The sequence below is a fragment of the Triticum urartu genome, chromosome 2A (assembly GCF_056163025.1).
Source record: "Triticum urartu cultivar PI428250 chromosome 2A, HENAU_Tu73, whole genome shotgun sequence".
NCBI classification, from domain to species: Eukaryota; Viridiplantae; Streptophyta; class Magnoliopsida; order Poales; family Poaceae; genus Triticum; species Triticum urartu.
The window spans coordinates 9,610,104-9,626,941 of NC_141874.1; the positions used below are offsets into that span (position 1 = coordinate 9,610,104).

The following is a 16,838-nucleotide window of genomic DNA, read 5'->3' on the forward strand; positions in this document are numbered from 1 at the left end:
CCCAGAGTTTGTACTAAACTCCATGGCTGGCGACCTGTCCAGCAATGATACGTAAGAGAAATGCAAGCGTGTTCCATTTAAAAAAAAGCCAAGAACTAGGAAGGCAAGTCGAACTAGTACGACATCTAACATCTAAAAAGCTAAACATTGGGGACGCTTAGAGCAAACATGATGGCGCCTTGAAGAAGGGGAACAGCGTTGCCGCCATCCTATCCGAAGAACCAGACCCGATGTTTCCCTTGTTGCTCGAATAAGGGCACGGATAAAGGCTATGGCAACGCCTCCAAGAAAGAACATGACACTCGCGAGTGTCGTCGCCGCTGTCAGCATCGGCAAGCCGAGTAGGGATTTCGCCTTGACCTAAGTCCAAGCAATTCCATTTGTCGGCAAAGCATAATTTCAAGACGATGAAGTCAGGCCACTGGTCAATGCCGCCACGCCCGTTGCATTTCCATCATAGGATAGCCTTTTGGTATGTGGATGAGAGCAACTTCAATGGAGCGACCCATTTCTTCTGCTGGCGTCCATTTGGGTCGGCGCGGATAAAAAAGGCGGCCCAATGCGCCGACCCAAATGGACCTGCGTCCGCTTGGCGTCCGCATGGTGACCCATTTCCGGCCCAATTTTGAGCCAGATTTGCGTCGGCGCAGATATGAGACGGACGCGCGCGCGCCTACTCCTTTCTCGGGCCCGCCGGTCGGTGGCCGCCACCACCATTTCCCCCAAAAACCTTCCCGCCCGCCCGCACGCTCCCGTCCCGCACCCGCCATGGACGATGCCATCGACCTCGACGCCGCCAGCGGCCTCGCCTCCCTCGCCTCATCCGGCGCCACCGCCCCCTCCGAGAAAGGCAAGCCTTGTGTCTCGCGCAAGACCACTGCCGCGGCCAAGCCAAAGAAGACGCTGACGCCCACACATCGGGCAAGGGAGTCGGCCAAGAGGAAGGACCGGAGGCACGCCGCGGATGCGAGGGATGAGGCCGCCGCACAGGCCGCCGTCGCCGCCGCCACGCAGCAGGAGGTTACCAACGCCCGCGTCACGGCGGCAACGAGGGAGGTGCTCTACATGCTAGGGTTAAACCCTGGCCAGCACGGCCTCGTCAACGCCGCCATCGCGCGGCCAGCACCGGCTCATCGGCGTTTCCTCGGATGGTGCTGCCCGACTCGCCCCGCGCGTCGGCTTGCAACCCGATGCCCGGCTTCCACGTGTACCCGTAGGTCTCCCGCCTCTCCGGGGAGTGCTCGCCCGGTGTGAGCGTTGTTGCGCCTTCCACGCCCTCGCCCGCGCCCATCGACCTCAGCGCCACCCTGGTGGCCGGTGGCTCGTCATCCGGCGGCGTGAGGAAACGCACGCGACAGACGCCGGCCAGCGTGCTCCCAGACGCCCGCAACCTATTCGAGGGAATGTTGTCCGCTGTCGACGAGGACTACATGCAGAACCTCATCTTCGAGGGCGGTGCGCCGGCCGCTGGCTACGATCCCGGCGAGACACAAAGCCAGCACGGCCGCTGGCTATGATCCCGATCAGGTGACCTTCATGCCTGATAAGGTCGGCATCGACCTGGACGGCTTCCCACTCGACCATGAGTTCGCGGACGACTACGGGCTAGAGTAAGAGGACGAGTGCGACATCGAAGTGAAGCCTTTGTTCGAGAATGAGCTCGCCAACCAAGCCGTCGGTCCTAAGCCGAAGCGCAAGAGCAAGCGCACGAAGGCATACATGGATGCCGAGGACAACCTTCTTTGTGAGTGTTGGCGAGACATTGGACAAGACCCCAAGATGGGCGCCGAACAAAAGCATTCAACCTTTTGGATTCGTGTCCATCGAGAGTTTCATGAGCGCAAGAAGTTTCTGCCTTACCAATTTGTGAGCACGTGCGGGTGGGTGTCCATTTTCAAGCGATGGAGGGTGATCCAATAAGAGTGCAACAAGTTTTGCGCCACTCTTGAGAGTGTCAAGGCCTACCCCGTGAGTGGCATCGGCATGCAAGACATGGTATGCTAGCAAGCTGCCCTCTTTTGTGTCATCAAGTTCATGCTTGCGTGTTCATTTGCATATCATTTGCCCATATGCTTGCATGGAAACATTTTGTAGGCATTTCAAGCTTTGGAGGCATTCAAGGTTCAACACAATGGCAAGTGCTTCAACCTCTCCCATTGCTTTCGGGTCATCAAGGGCGAGGAGAAGTTCAAGGCACAATATGCTGCCCTCAAGTCGCGTGGGGGGGGGGGAGCAAGCCGTGGAGGAGGTTGGGGAGGGCGAGCCGGCATAGCCGCGGGGGAAGACCAACTCCAAGAAGAAGGACAAGGATGCGGCATCCAACGCCTTGATCGCAAGCGTGGAGGGCATGATGAACAAGAAGGACTCAAGGGAGTAGGAGCGCCGGCGTTTCAAGGCGGAGCAAATGGACGGTTTCATGGAGATCCAAAGGAGGAGGCTTGAGATGGACGCGAAGAAGCAAGCCAAGATGCTAGAGATCGAGGCCGCCAACGCCAAGACCAAGGCGAAAGAAGTGGCTCTCGCGAGCATGATGACCGGGGTGGAGATCATGAAGGTGGATCTCAACAACGTGTCGCCAAGGAAGAGGCCGTGGTTCGAGAAGATGCAGGCCGACATGCTCAAGTTCGACGACGGGTGATCTACGGCGGCAGGTGTGCCGGCATGACCACGGGGGCCGTGATGACGTGGTCAAACTCAAGTCCCACCATTTTTTGTGTGCTGGCATGTGTGCCGGCCGGCTGGCGAGTGCGTCAGCATAAACTGTGGTGATGTTTTCTGAAGCAGGCATTGTATGCCGGCGCTGGCATGGTGCCAGCATGAGACATGGCCGTTGGCATGATCGGTTGCGGGCCTTTTTTTTAAGTTGAGTGTGGACATAAAATGGGTCGATGTGTTGGGCGCACTGCCGATCCAGATACAAAACTGGACGGACGCGGGGCAGGTAACCGATTCAAACAGACAAAAAAAACGGAGAAATGCACCGTCCGGTTGATCGGCCCTTGGAGTTGATCTGGCAGTGTGAAAAAGCGAAGCGCCGAAGCACAGACCTCCGCGTGCGTTTGCTGGGATATCGTATCCACCGTTCGCTGGTCGATCCAACGGTCCAAGCGAGTCCCCACTTTCCCTTCACGCCGGTTTCCCTGCTGCTGTGCAAATCCCCCTTCTCCTTCCTCGCTCGATCCCCAAATCAAATCGCTGTCCTCCACCTAACCCTAGCCGCTCGAGCCGCCATCCTCGATCCCCAAATCCCTTCTCCCTCCACCAAACCCTAATCCAAAGCTAGCTAGCTAGGTAGCCGCCATGGCCCCTCCGATGGTTCTGCTCGACCGCGAGGTTGAGTTGTGCGATGAGGAGGCGGGGATCTACGAAGGGCCAGTCCGCTGCTCGTGGGGACTACCAGCAAGAAGCTCAGCCGAGGGCCCGGAAAAGTTGATTCATGCAGTCGCGGAGTACCTGCAGACATTCAAGGCCCAGCCGCTCGTCGCCGATCCGCCGGAACTCTCCTCCCTCAACATACGGCCGCCGAAATCCGCCCCGGTCCCGCCGACAGCCGGCCTGGAATCGGGCTGCATCTCCAGCGCAGACAAGCACCTGGTCGCCCTCTACGCCGGAGGCTACCGCCCTGGCTACAGCTTGCCGGGGGGCTATCTCATCTACGACGCCAGCAACGACTCCATCTCCGCCATCCCTTGCATCCCCCCCGGCACCTGCAGGACTACAGCCATGGGGTTCCAGTCGGCCGTCGTCATGTGCGGCGCCACCGGGGAAGGCGGTTACCTTCTTGCTGAGCTCGTCTGGGTCTGTACACAAGACTCCCAAGCCGCGCTCTGGCTGTGGGAGTCGTCCGCCAAACAATGGGACGTCAAGCTCAGGGACCTGCCCCTTCCACCCGGCACCACCGCCTTCAACTTCTCCGTCCACTCGTGCTTCTCTTTTGGGGGCTCTTTCCTCTGCTGGGTGGATCTACACCGTGGCATGTTGCTCTGTGATCTGCGCAAGGACTGCAACTTCAGCTTCATTGAGTTGCCCCAAGGACCTCCAGACTATGATGCCTCCGATTATCCATACGGCCCCTGCGCTGAGGAGTTCCGTTCCGTGGCCTGTGTTCATGGCTCCGTCAAGTTCCTCGCCTTCAATACATTTGTTGAACGCGAGCCCGGCGAAACATTTGGACTGGCCGTCTGGACTCTGTCGCCTGACCACTCAGCGTGGAGCAGAAGCTACAAGTGCAGCTTTGGAGACATCTGGGCTAACGCCAACTTCCAGTCTGCTGGTTTGGGACAGCTTTCTCCGTCGTTCCCTGTCCTGAGCATCCATCAAGACGGCGTCGTCTACCTAGTCGTAAATGATACCAGTGCGGTGGGTCGTCGACTAGTGTTCAACGCCCGGTACTTGCTTCGTGTCGACATGGGGAATAACAACGATGTCCAGGTCTATCAACAGAAGACGACGCGTATTCGTTCCCAGCTCTTTGCAAGTGAGTTCAGTGCGCACCGACGACAGGAGCACCCGGTACTACTACCACCACCAATCATAGTTTCATTTGCATACTACTGTCATTTTATTTATATATGTTCACTATCACTGAACATGCTTTCATTTGCAGGCGTGCTACTGTAATTTTTCTTAGGTTTTATAAAATTATTAAAATTACAATGCTTGTTTATGGCATCCAGTTTGCTTCATACTTTTTAATAGAAAAAAAGATATTTGGTCACCTCCCCATGTTCAACAGTAGATGTGTGATATTGATACTCATCGTTCATGATTCTGGGATCAATTTATATATGTTCACTGAACATGCTTTCATTTGCAGGCATGCTACTGTAAGTTTGCTTAGGTTTTAAAATGATTAAAATTCCAATGCTTGCTTATCTCATCCAGTTTGCTTCATACTTCCTCCGTTCCTAAATATAAGTCTTTTTAGAGATTTCAATAAGGACTACATACGGAGCAAAATGAGTGAATCTACACTCTAAAATATGTCTATATACATCCATATGTAGTCCGTATTGATATCTCTAAAAAGACTTACTTAGAAACGGAGGGAGTACTTGCTAATATAAATCAAGATATTTGGCCACCTCCCCATGTTGAACAGTAGATATCTGATATTGATGCTCATCGGCAATCATTATTCTGGAATCAATTTTTATTACCAAATTACTCTGCCCCCTTGTCATATCAGTACCCAACTTCTTGCACATCATGATGACACTCTTTTGCATGTCTTGAGGCTGTTTTTTTCTTTTCTTTTCCTCTGATAGAGATAGTGTTGTCATTAGCTTCACCCCGTACACTTTAAGATTTGAAGACCTGGGCATTCAGTGAATATAGCAGGGTACTTGTAGTTCGTTTCTGAACTCGGAATTGGTATGATCCAAGTCCATTCGAAGATGCACATAGCAGATGAAGCATAATTTCAAACTAGAGCTGAGCACTGACAAATGTCTGAATGAAAGATATCAAAAGTAAAAATTGTACCCTTGACACAATGGTCGTTTCGACAATTTTAATTCAGAGCATCCTGGACTGACCTTAGACATTTAGAGCATCTTGGACGGTCCTTAGACATTGTGTTGGGTGTTGCCCAATTAATTAATATGGCCGCATATGTGCTCAGCCTTGCATTTTTTTCTTTTTAAATTTGTATTTAGATTATTATAACTTGACGTATGGTCACATTAAAAGTATTATGTTTGACAGACTTCTCTGTTTCATTTTGCCAGAGAGAGATGGAATCTAGCGAGTTTGGTGCAAGTGGAAAGAGGATGAAGGCCTGAGATCCTTGCAACATATCATGTGGAAATTTGGACCGCACCATTATCAGTTGTTTCTGCTTAGGAGGTCCACTGGAGACATTTAATGTCGTCATTATCAAGTATTAGTAGTTAAACTGGATGTTGGGTAGTATGCATTATGTATGAGTCATGGCTCTATGTCTAGTGAGTGGCTTCTTTTGGATTGTAACTTGCATCAGCGTCATTTTCTTGCATGAATCCTACTGGTTTGATTTAGAAACAATGTTAGATGTTTCGAACTATTTTAATGCCTCCCTCCTCTGCTGTTTGCTTGCCCCATAATTTCACTCGTATTGACAGACCAAAAACAACATAAATTCTGGATTTTAAAAGAATATATAATTACTCAATTTATTAACTGTTGTCTGTTGCCACCAAGGCATTGCCTTTTCTTGGTTATATTTGTTCTGTGGCATGGCTGGATTTCTTATGCCTCAACCGATCTTATGCTATTGCAGCCTTGAAAGATCAGCGCAATTTTCAAGTTTTGACGGAAGGTGTACAATCATGGCTCAAGCAAGATGCCCCTTGAGTGTACCCTTTCTGAAGAAAAACTGGTCTTAAACAAAATATTTTCAAGCTGAAAGAGTATGAAAAGGTCGGTCTGCAGCCAGTTGGAGACTCTTTTCAAAAAGAAAACATGGCCTCTTAAACTTAACATTTGTATTTAGTGTGGACTAGAGAAATACTGCAACCCTGGAGGCCCCAAAAACTTTTTAGAAAAAAAAAGCCCCTGCCCCTATCTTCCATGGTCGGTGGTGGTGGCGGTGCCCGGCCTCCAAAGGGGCGGGGGTCGTGAGTCTCGCCCCGACGGGCCCCAGAGTTGCAGCGGAGCTAGGCGGGGAAGCGCGATAGAGGTGCTGGCGCATGCCGGTGGACACCCTGGTGGCGACACGAAGGTGGCTGCCGTGCGAGGTCCGCATAGTGGTGCCGAATGGTGGCGTAACCAGTCAAATGTTACTCCTTTCAAGCCCGTTTCGTGTCTGTCGGACGCGACGACTCCTTGGACGGTGCGGCTGGAGATTGTTGGCTCGGGTTGTGAGCTTTCGGTCGTGCTGGAGGTGGAAGATTGGTTGCATGCCCCTGTTTTTGTGTTGATCTATGGTGGACCGTGGCGTTTCGGCTACGAAGACGAGGTGTTGCGGCAGCGATGATGTGATCCAACTTGGACGGTGTAGCCCCCAATCAGGTGGGTGAGGTTGTAGGTGTGCAGTGTTATGGACGGCGCCCGTGCGTGTGTCAGCATCTCCCCTCTCACATTGGTGTTTGGTTGTTGTATCCGCGTGAAAGCCTAGGTTTAGTTCTAAATCGGCGATGGCGGTGTTCTCAACGCCATTCCTATGTTGGGAGTATTGTGTATGGAGACACGGAGTGGAGATCCGGTGTTGCGATCATTTGGTGCTCGTTGCTACCCTAGGTTGAGCTTTAGAGGCGCTACGTACGTCGTCACTGGTGCATCCAAGACGATACATTTCTCAAGACCGACCAAGTCCTGACATCTATGCGGCAAGCACTTTTAGGCAATCATGGGTGGATGGTTGATTACATAAGTCACGGTGGTGTGTTGTCGTGAGAGACGTCCGGTGTTCGTCTTTTGGTTTAGGGTAGGCACCTAGTGTTGTGTTTGTGATGTGTGCTATAATTCGTCTCCTTAAGGCGGCCTTGGTGTGGAGCTTGTGCTATGCTTGTTGTATGTAATGATTTGTTTATGCCCTGTTCTTTTTCTTGAGGTAATGCCATTCAGCTAGCTTGATTGAACTTCAAACACTGATACATCATCGTTTATCATCACTCTTGAAAAGAAAACATTTGTATACACCAGGACTCAGCCGAACCAAACACACATGATCGAATGTCACTTGTGCTGGACACACAGAGCAAAGCTAGGCTAGTCTTCCTCCCAGCCAAACCAACTCAGAAGCCACAAGCAGAAAAATTAAGCCCTACCTCACAAAATTAAAGCCCTACCACCATGAACATGGTTCGAAATGGTACAATACAAACTTCAGTTATATAATGTTGAACAAGCTCAAAGGCTTACAACAACAGCAATTTCCTGCCGGTGTTAGACATGCATTCCGCTCTGACAACACATAACAAGCCATCTAGCTAAACAGTCACCCAGCTCGCATTCCCAGGCATTGCGCTTGCAATCAAGTTTGGGCAATCTCGCAATCGACCGTGTGATCCCCTAGCCTGCAAATAATCAACAAACGTGTGAGCTAACTTCACATATTATGTATGATTGACTATCAAGTGCCATAGCTCACATTACAATCACTTCATCAATAAAAGCCTGAACAGATGGAGGGCATGGCTTATTTGGGTCTTTGAATGTTATAAGAATGGAAAACAGTAGCTGAGGTAGATAGTTTTTATGCTTCGTCGCCAACGCAAACGCTGCATCCCGCTCTTCTAGAGGGAAGCCCTGCATCGGAAGAAGATTGTATCAGCTTGTCATACAAAATTACAAGAGGGTGTGTATCCGAAGAGAAAGACTAAACATCTTACATTGTGATACTTGAAAAAGTTGTTAGAGAATTTGAGCAAGCTGACTCCATTATCCTTATAAGGGGTACATATGCTCCCATCTCTAGCATACCACCAGTGAAAGAAATACGTGTGGTACATTGCAGGAACCTTATCCAACCTGCTCCCCCAACAGAAATTTTCAAGTATATTTATCAAGGCCTCTGAATCATCTTTACTGAGCCTTGTAAGCAACATATCGAGAACTGCAGTGATCTGAATTCTTCGAGAATATGTTAACAGCGAGGGGTGATTCGTGACAAAAGCAATCACAGCCTTACTTCGAAAATCAACAGCAGGACAATTTGACAGGAAACTGATAAGATTATAGAAATAGGTTGGATATTTGTTAATTCCAGCTTCTAAGGCATCGTCAAATATTCCAGAAACTGCACCATAATCCAATAAGGCAAGTTCTTGACTATACTCTTGAGGAGCAGCATCAATATGCACATTACCATTGGCATCGAAGAAAATTTGCTTGGAAGTGAAGCCTCCGAAACAAATTCCAACGTAATGTTTTCTGCCAAGGTATATAAGCACCTTTTGACACCGAACCTGTAGTGGATGATCCAGGTACCACACTTTCATTGCTGGACATATCTTGCTCTGACAGGGGAGAAGTAGGTCCCATGGCAAAGCCACACCGTGGTAGAGATTCAGAGTAATGATTACATCATCCCAGTTTTTACGCCCAGCACTGCAAAACAAACACAATTTAGTGCTTTTACAATACACAGGGACCCAAAGTATTGCAGGAAAAAAAAAAGATAGGCCAGCACATTACAGTTAACAGCAATCTAACGGGAAAAAAAGCACCATGAATCAGTTTTCGGGAACATGTTAGTACAACAGATGTATCACTAGAGTCACTGCTACAGAAACATGTCAAATAGCACAGCACAACACAGTTAACAGCGGTCTAAGGTAAAAAAAAAGTACCAAGAATCAGTACTTCAGGAACATTCAGCTCACAATTTACAGTAAGGTAAAAAAACTGTAGCATCAAACTAAAAATACAGTAATAATAAGATTTATAATTAAAACCTACCTGCCACCTCGTAGTCTAGGATTAATATAAACCATAGAATCCTTCTGGAGTTGATAATATGACAAAACTTTATTCGGCTCCAGAATTCTTCCACAGAAGGTCGAATAGAGATCAGTGAGACTAACTCCCGCACACCGGCAAACATGATCGATTAGCATATTTGCACTTAATATGTCAAGGTTCTCCTGAACAGGAATAGTTGCTCCACAAAATTTCACAAGTATCTGAGAATAAAACATACGTCAAATATAGAACATAGGGAGAACTACGGTAGTATAGGTTTCATTCTCTGTTATCCAACCACAAGTGCAGATGTATAGGGAGTACAAATCAGGTGTACAAATGGGGGCAGAAAAGAGGCAGTACCTGAACAGTGTTATTAGCGGATTTTTTAATGCTTGCACTAGTAGAAGAGCTGTTGTTTGCTTCTCTGTTATCCCTTGCTCTTTGAGCCAACTGCTTCACCTCCTCACCGATTGTACCAAGTTGTTTCTTGTCTGCATCCTGCAACACAAGTAATGAGTTAGAAAAGAGAGAGAGAGAAATGCACAACCCGAACCAGCTAGTTTTGACTAGTTTACCCTAACTATTGAAATGAGAAACCCGCGTAATGTCAAGAGATAGTGCACATATAGAAGTGCATCAATGCTCTAAAGGTCACGAACAGAATATCGGTTTACGAGTACTACAAAGCCAAAGCTATACAAATACACAAAAGAAAACAATGTCCGTACATCAGATCAGTAGATATCCACCCACAAACACATTTAGAAACAATAGAATAAATGACACAGCCTGAAATTGATTGCCAAACTTTGTTGTGCAATATAGGAAAATCTAAAGAAAGTTACCTATAAAATTCATAGCATTTCAGAAGTACATGCAGTGAGCATAGTAAAATCGAGAAATTTAGGATAAAACTAACACAATCGTTAAATTGAGAATTTCAGAATAAAACTAGGATTTCAGAAGTTCAGACAACATACAATATCATTATTGGCAGACTCTGGAAAAACCAAACCCACGAGGTCACCAGCACATCCAAATATTTGGCACAAATTTGATTTTAAATTCATAAATAAAATAAAACTGTTGGTGTAAGTTAGTTATGCTCAATCTATAGTTATTTTTAGATGATGCGGACACTACTAGAAAGAAATGGATTGGAGTGCCGACCTTGAAACGGTCCATGGGTTTGACAACTGCTTCCCGGGCAGCAGTGGTATCAAGACCCACACCAGCATGAGTAACACAGAAGAGTTTTTCTTTAGAAACAGCAGCTTCTGCAGCATCTATGTCAGTCTTGGCAGCCTTTTGGACATTTTCTTTGCCCGTTTTCTTCTTCGCCTCCCTTAGTTGATCCTGATATATGCAACAGCTATAATCAGCTTTCATTTTAACTACCAATAGAATACCAAATATCGTAAATATTCTCTTTGACAAGATGTGGCAAATGAACTGAAGCATTTACAGACCTCCAACTTTGAGACATTGCCTTTTAGATCAGCTTTTCTTGCAGCTGGGATAGCAGCTGCATCCAGTGTATTATTGATCGATCCAATTTTCTGATGAAGAAACAACATTCTTAGTTACAATCTAATACAAAGCAGGTCAACAGGAAATGGCTACAAAGTACAATTGGCATCATCTTTCATATAAAGGTTAAGGACATAATGTTTCTAAGAAAACAAACAAACTCACAGTAAGTTTTAATAATATCCAATTTATCAGAGCAGAGAGCACCACAACCATGTAGCTCACACTAAAAGAGACACAAGCACAGAGGGGGAAAAGTTTACCTTTTCCAATGTTGCTCCGTCCAGTTTACTTGCTTCATTGATATCAGATAACCATTCTTTGCTTTCAGGGTTGGCAAGCACATCTTCCAGTTTGCGACCAATCGATACAACTCTTACAGGATCAGGGTAGATCTACAAAGCCCATATGTAAAAGGAATTACACAAAATAACAGGGCAGGCAAACGAGATATGACAACATGGTATGTCGAGCTGGGTAAGAGAACGCACTTCACCAAACACAGCTCGAAGACCATTCACGCTCTTCGGATTGGCTAATTTTATTTCTTGTGCAGATAGCTCCAGCTCAGCCTCTATTCGCTGCTTCACTATAGACTCAATTTTTTGCAAATCTTCTGGTTGGACAGGTTTCCCTGTTATGTACTAACAGTTGAGTAGACAAGCTGAGGAAAAAAACAACAAGTGAATGCAATATAAAAATATTCACAGCATACCATGGGAGAAATCAAATATCAGCTTCTCTGGAAGAGCAATGGGACCTTTCTGGTCAATACGGTCACCAATTACTTCCTACATTTGCAATAGCGAAACCATCATGAGCACAAAAAAGCACTCCCTGTAAAATCTGAGAGGCTTGAAAACATACCCTTAGAGCAAAGTGCGGCATATGGGTAATTTAGCAAATTTCATAGGTTACTGATTCAGTATAAAGAATTAATAAGTAAAGAATGTTACCTTGTATTTCACTTCATCGCCAACAGACAATGTCTTGGAGTCAGGCCCTTCCAGAAATGAACCGGTATGCAGGACATAGCCAGCAAACACTTGGACATTGTTCACAGTGAAAGATCCAGGTGGCCCCTCGATACTCCCGGTGTCATACATCTGATCCAGAAATAACATATGGCATGTCAAAAGAATTCATGCAACGCATGGCGCAAATCTCAAACATGCAGAAGAGAGATGCATTCGAAATAGAACAAGGAAAAGTTTATATATACAACCTGGAACCACACACAAGATCTAGAAGTGTTGTTACAGCAACAAACATGAACAAGGGAATGCACTATCCTGGCAGTGTGGTTACAGCAACAAGATATGAACAAGGGAATGCACGTCCCTCATATATATACCGCGCGCTCACATAAACAAACAACCACGTCCACACCTACGGGCTACAGCGGGCACACACATGACATGAGCCAGCAGCGATGAAGGTGCATATTGTAACTCCGGCAGAATTTGAAGCGCGCGCGTGCACACAAGAACAAGGGAGAAGGCCATACCTCTGCGCGCAGATCTGCAGTGGGGGCATGGAGCTCCGCAGCCCGTGGCCTCGAGGTGCCGTAGTAGTCGTCGTGGGTGTCCTTGTGGCCGCGACCCCGTCCAACTGCCACCGGAATGCAGGCCCCCATCTGCGCGCACCGCGTCGAGTCCCTCCGTGGCGGCGTGGCGCACCGCCGCACCAGGCTCGGGTTTCGGAAGCCGCACCGAGCGACCGACTCTTCGAAGCCGTCCGAGTGCACTCCGCCGCGGCTCACCTCCACGGGCATCTCATCGCGCTTGTTCTTCAGGCCCCGCCCTCCGCGGCCGCCCTTGATGCCGAGAGCCGTCGACGCGCTGACCGGTGTAGGGCATCGGGGCGGGGTGTCGGTGTAGCTCCCGCACGTCCGCACGGCCTCCTCGGCGCCGGCCGCGGACGTGCCCTCGCCGTCGTCGACCCGTACAGGGCGTCGACGGGGAACCGCGTCGTGGTGACGGTAGCGCTCGATGTGGCACCCGCACGTCGGCAACGCCTCCTGGACGACATCGGCGGCCGCGCCCTTGCCGCGCATCTCCCCCGGCACGACGCGCCTCTCAAGCGTCCGGCTCCCGCCCTCGCCCGGCGCCCTCGCCGCAGGTGTACGAGCGGCTGACCTGGCCTCGTCGTCCGCGTGGCGCCGGGTCGGGCAGATGCCGCCGGATCTGGCGCAGCGGCCGACGCTGGCCGAATCCTCGTCCTCCCCCTCGGCCGGGTCGCCGCCCCGCCGCTCCCCCTTGGACGGCGCCATGCCGCCGAGACCTCCCTCAGCCACCGCTAAACCCTACCCAGCTGCAGCAGAAAGGGAGGGGAGAAGGGGAGAGACAGGAAGGCGAGGAGGCCGCGCGGGGGTGAATGATTGGGGGCGCGGAGTGTTTGGGTTTTCCTTCCGTTGGCTGGGTTTCGTGTTTGGGGACGTGGGTGGGGCCGGAGTGTCAGTCTTACCCTGTGGCACTTTCAGTCAACACCCTTGTTCATTCAGAGAAGGGGTGTAGCAGATCCGGCAAATACACCGGACGGCTACGATGGCTCCTTGCTCGGACGACGAGTCCCCACCGTAGGATTTGCTTTACCGTTGTCGCGATAGCAGCATTTCTACCATTCACTGTCTTACGCTCGCTGTTGTTTTCCAGCCTATAACCAGCCGGGATGTGGCCGGAGAGGTTCATTGTTGAATCCCCGGTTGCTGCCTACCATGGCTAGCACGTGAACCCTACATTCTTCACCCTATAGAAATAAATAGTTCGGACCCGGTCGGTAGTTCCCACATTCTTCGTCGATTTACAATTCATCTCCTTAAATATTGTTCGGGTTCTAACAATTTGGTATCATGAGCCATCGTTCCTTGGCAGAGGCATTTCCTTTATGAGTCAGGACTTTTTTGGTGATGCCCTTTGGGCAGTCCAATGCACCAGGCACTTTTCAAGCATTGATGAACAACTTTTTTGGCCCTTATTTGAGACAGTTTGTGTTAGTGTTCTTTGATGATATACTCATTTACAGTACAACTCTGAAAGATCACATAGACACACATGGAGACTGTCCTGAGAGTTTTAAAGGAAAACCGTTATGTGCAAAGTTATCTAAGTGTGTTTTTGCATTAGAACAAGTAGAATATCTGGGTCATATGATCTTTGTGGCATGAGTAGACACTAATCCACAAAAATTCAAAGCTATTGTAGACTGGCCAACACCTGATAGTGTTACAAAATTAAAATGCTTCCTTGGGTTAGCAGGTTATTATAGAAAATTTATTAAAGGGTATGTGATCTATTAAGAAAGGACAATTTTCCTGGAAGAGTGAACATGGCAAAGCTTTTGCTCAGCTCCAAAATGCTCTCATTACAACCCCAGTTCTAGTCCTACCAAATACCTCTCAGCCTTTTATCTTGGAGACTGATGCTTCTGGTAAAGGAATTTGGCGCAATGTTGAAGCAGCATGGAAGACCTCCAACATACTACAACTCTTCCTTGTGCCCTAGAAATATTGCACTTTCCACTCATGGAAAAGAGACTGTGGCTATTCTAGAAGCACTTAAAAGACGGAGACTATCTAATTGGAAATGAACTCATCATCGAAACAAATCAACGGTCTCTTAAATTCATTACTGATCAGAAAATAACAGAGGGTGTTCAACATAAATTTTCATAGAGGGACTTCCACAATCTCAAGGCAATGAAGTAATATTGGTGGTAGTGCATAGATTTACTAGGCATGCTCATTTTATACCACTAGCACATCTATACACTGTCCTTGGTGTAGCACGAGCCTTTGTGGACAACATTATCAGATTGCATGGCCCTCCTAAGCTCATTATTTCAGACATAGACGAAATTTTCACTAGTAAATTGTGGAAGGATATTTTTGCTAGTTTGAAAAGTGAACTGAGGTACATTATTCCTCCCACCCTCAAACTGATGGTCAAACTGAGAGGGTAAACCAATGTGTGGAAACTTACCTTAGGCGCATGACAACCAATGAACCCAAGAAATGGTGTTCTTGGCTTTCTTTGGTAGAGTTTTGGTATAATACTACATATCATACTACCCTGAAAATGTCTCCCTTTCAAGCTATTTATGGTTTTACTCCACCCTTGATCTCTGAGCTAGCTATTCCGGAACCTGAGGATGAACTCACACCTTCTTGTCTGTTAAACAACACATGTTGGAACAACTGAAAGACAACTTACAACAAGCCTAGAACAGAATGAAAAGATATGTAGATCTCAAGAGAAGTGAAAGAGCGTTTGAGGTTGGAGGCATGGTGTATCTTAAAATGGAACCATATAGGCTAGCAGCTTTCGGATTCATAGGAGCTCTGAAATTTACAAAACAAATATTATGGACCATTCTTGATCATCTAGAAGATTGTCAAGATGGCTCACAAACTTCAATTTTGTGACCATGTGAAAATCCACCATGTTTTTCATGTGAGTCAACTAAAGAAGCACATTGGCAGCAAATCCATACCTAGCCCAAATTTACCCATGGTCACTTCTGATCGAACTATCAAAACAGGTCCTGCTTCAGTCTTACAAGTGAGGCAAGTTCCTAGAAATAACTTGCATGTGTGTAGCGGTACATCTAGTTGGAGGATTTGTCACCTAGAGAGGCAACATGGGAAGACGCGAAATTTATCAAGTACATATTTCCAAAGTTCTTCAAGACAACAACTCAAATCTGGCGTGCAAATCAACAAGCGCCATGAGGACACGTCGTTTCTCAAGGGAGGGGCAATGTCAGGCTTAGACTGTCGCACGTTCAGTCAACACCATTGTTCATTCAAAGAAGGGGTGTAGCAGATCTGGCAATACCGATTCAAAGGAATGGACGGCTGCGATGGCTCCTTACTCAGACGACTAGTCGCCATTGCATGATTTACTTTACCGTTGACGTTTTAGCATTTCTACCTTTCACTGTTTTACACTCGCTATTGTTTTCCAGCCTATAACCAGCGGAGATGTGGCTCGAGAGGTTCATTGTTGAATTCCCCAATTGGTACCTGCCATGGCTAACACATGAACCCTGCACTCTTCGCCCTATAGAAATAATAGTTCAGATCCAATCAATAGTTGCCAAATTATTCGTAAATTTATAATTCATCTCCTCAAATATTGTTTTGGTCCTGACAAATTGGTATCATGAGCCATCAATCCTTGGCAGAGGCGTTTCTTGGTGAGAAAAAATTGTCAAAACGGTGATTCACACCCCTTTTCCCACCCTTCTTCGTGAGCGACGGCGAAGGTGGTGTATCAGGCGGCACCGACGGAGGGGTTGAGGTTCAGGGTGGCAGTGTGTAGGCGCTCAAGTCGGTGACAGTTCAGGCATGGATCAATAGAGCAGAGGTGGTTGTTCGAGTACTCTGCTCGAGCGGTACAATCCCACGTTCAGGCATTGATCTGTGTGCCAGGGAGGCGTGGAGCTCGGTGGCGGCAGGACCAGAGGTTTAGGGATGGTTTCTAGGTGATTCCTAGTGGTAAATCCCAACCTACACCTCAGATCAAGGAGATGGGACGCGCAAAAGCAATCGATGAGGCGGATCTTCAAGAGGTTCTATCCTTGCGCAATGATTTTGGTGTTCTGCTAAAAGATAGTGCCCAAATGCAAACTCAGGTGTCTAAATTACAAGAGGAAGCACAGTCGATAAGTTCCAAGCAGGGAGGAATTTCATTACAAGTTGGGTATGTACAGAAAGTACTTTTGGACTTCAGTAAGCAACTTTCAGCTATCAGTTATGTTCTTCACACATTGGTGAAACCAATGTAGAACATGCCTCAAAGTGATAACCCTTCCAGTTCGACTCAAGTGCTCAGATCTCCTACCTTGCATCATGAGCAAACACATGAAAAAGTTGAAAGAGTGAATCGGTTGAGGAAGCAATTAGCAGCAGAGAACGAAAT

General features: G+C 47.8%; 2 protein-coding genes across 2 annotated transcripts; one reads left to right on the forward strand and one right to left on the reverse strand.

The window, feature by feature from the left end:
- The first annotated feature begins 3,141 nt into the window (after nt 1-3,141).
- LOC125540614 (uncharacterized) lies at nt 3,142-6,043 on the forward strand. The gene is made up of 2 exons (XM_048704216.2): nt 3,142-4,512; nt 5,730-6,043. Exons 1-2 carry the CDS (start codon nt 3,301-3,303, stop codon nt 5,781-5,783), a joined length of 1,266 nt encoding a protein of 421 aa, XP_048560173.1. The 5' UTR covers nt 3,142-3,300; the 3' UTR covers nt 5,784-6,043.
- A 1,552-nt stretch (nt 6,044-7,595) lies between these two features.
- LOC125540613 (uncharacterized) lies at nt 7,596-13,305 on the reverse strand. Its single transcript, XM_048704215.2, has 12 exons — nt 12,425-13,305; nt 11,874-12,023; nt 11,633-11,708; nt 11,409-11,551; nt 11,181-11,312; nt 10,857-10,946; nt 10,558-10,743; nt 9,748-9,885; nt 9,382-9,605; nt 8,313-9,030; nt 8,072-8,229; nt 7,596-7,997 (listed from the first exon to the last, which is right to left on the reverse strand). The coding sequence occupies exons 1-12, from the start codon at nt 13,187-13,189 to the stop codon at nt 7,955-7,957; spliced, it is 2,823 nt and encodes a 940-aa protein (XP_048560172.1). The 5' UTR covers nt 13,190-13,305; the 3' UTR covers nt 7,596-7,954.
- Nucleotides 13,306-16,838: the final 3,533 nt, after the last annotated feature.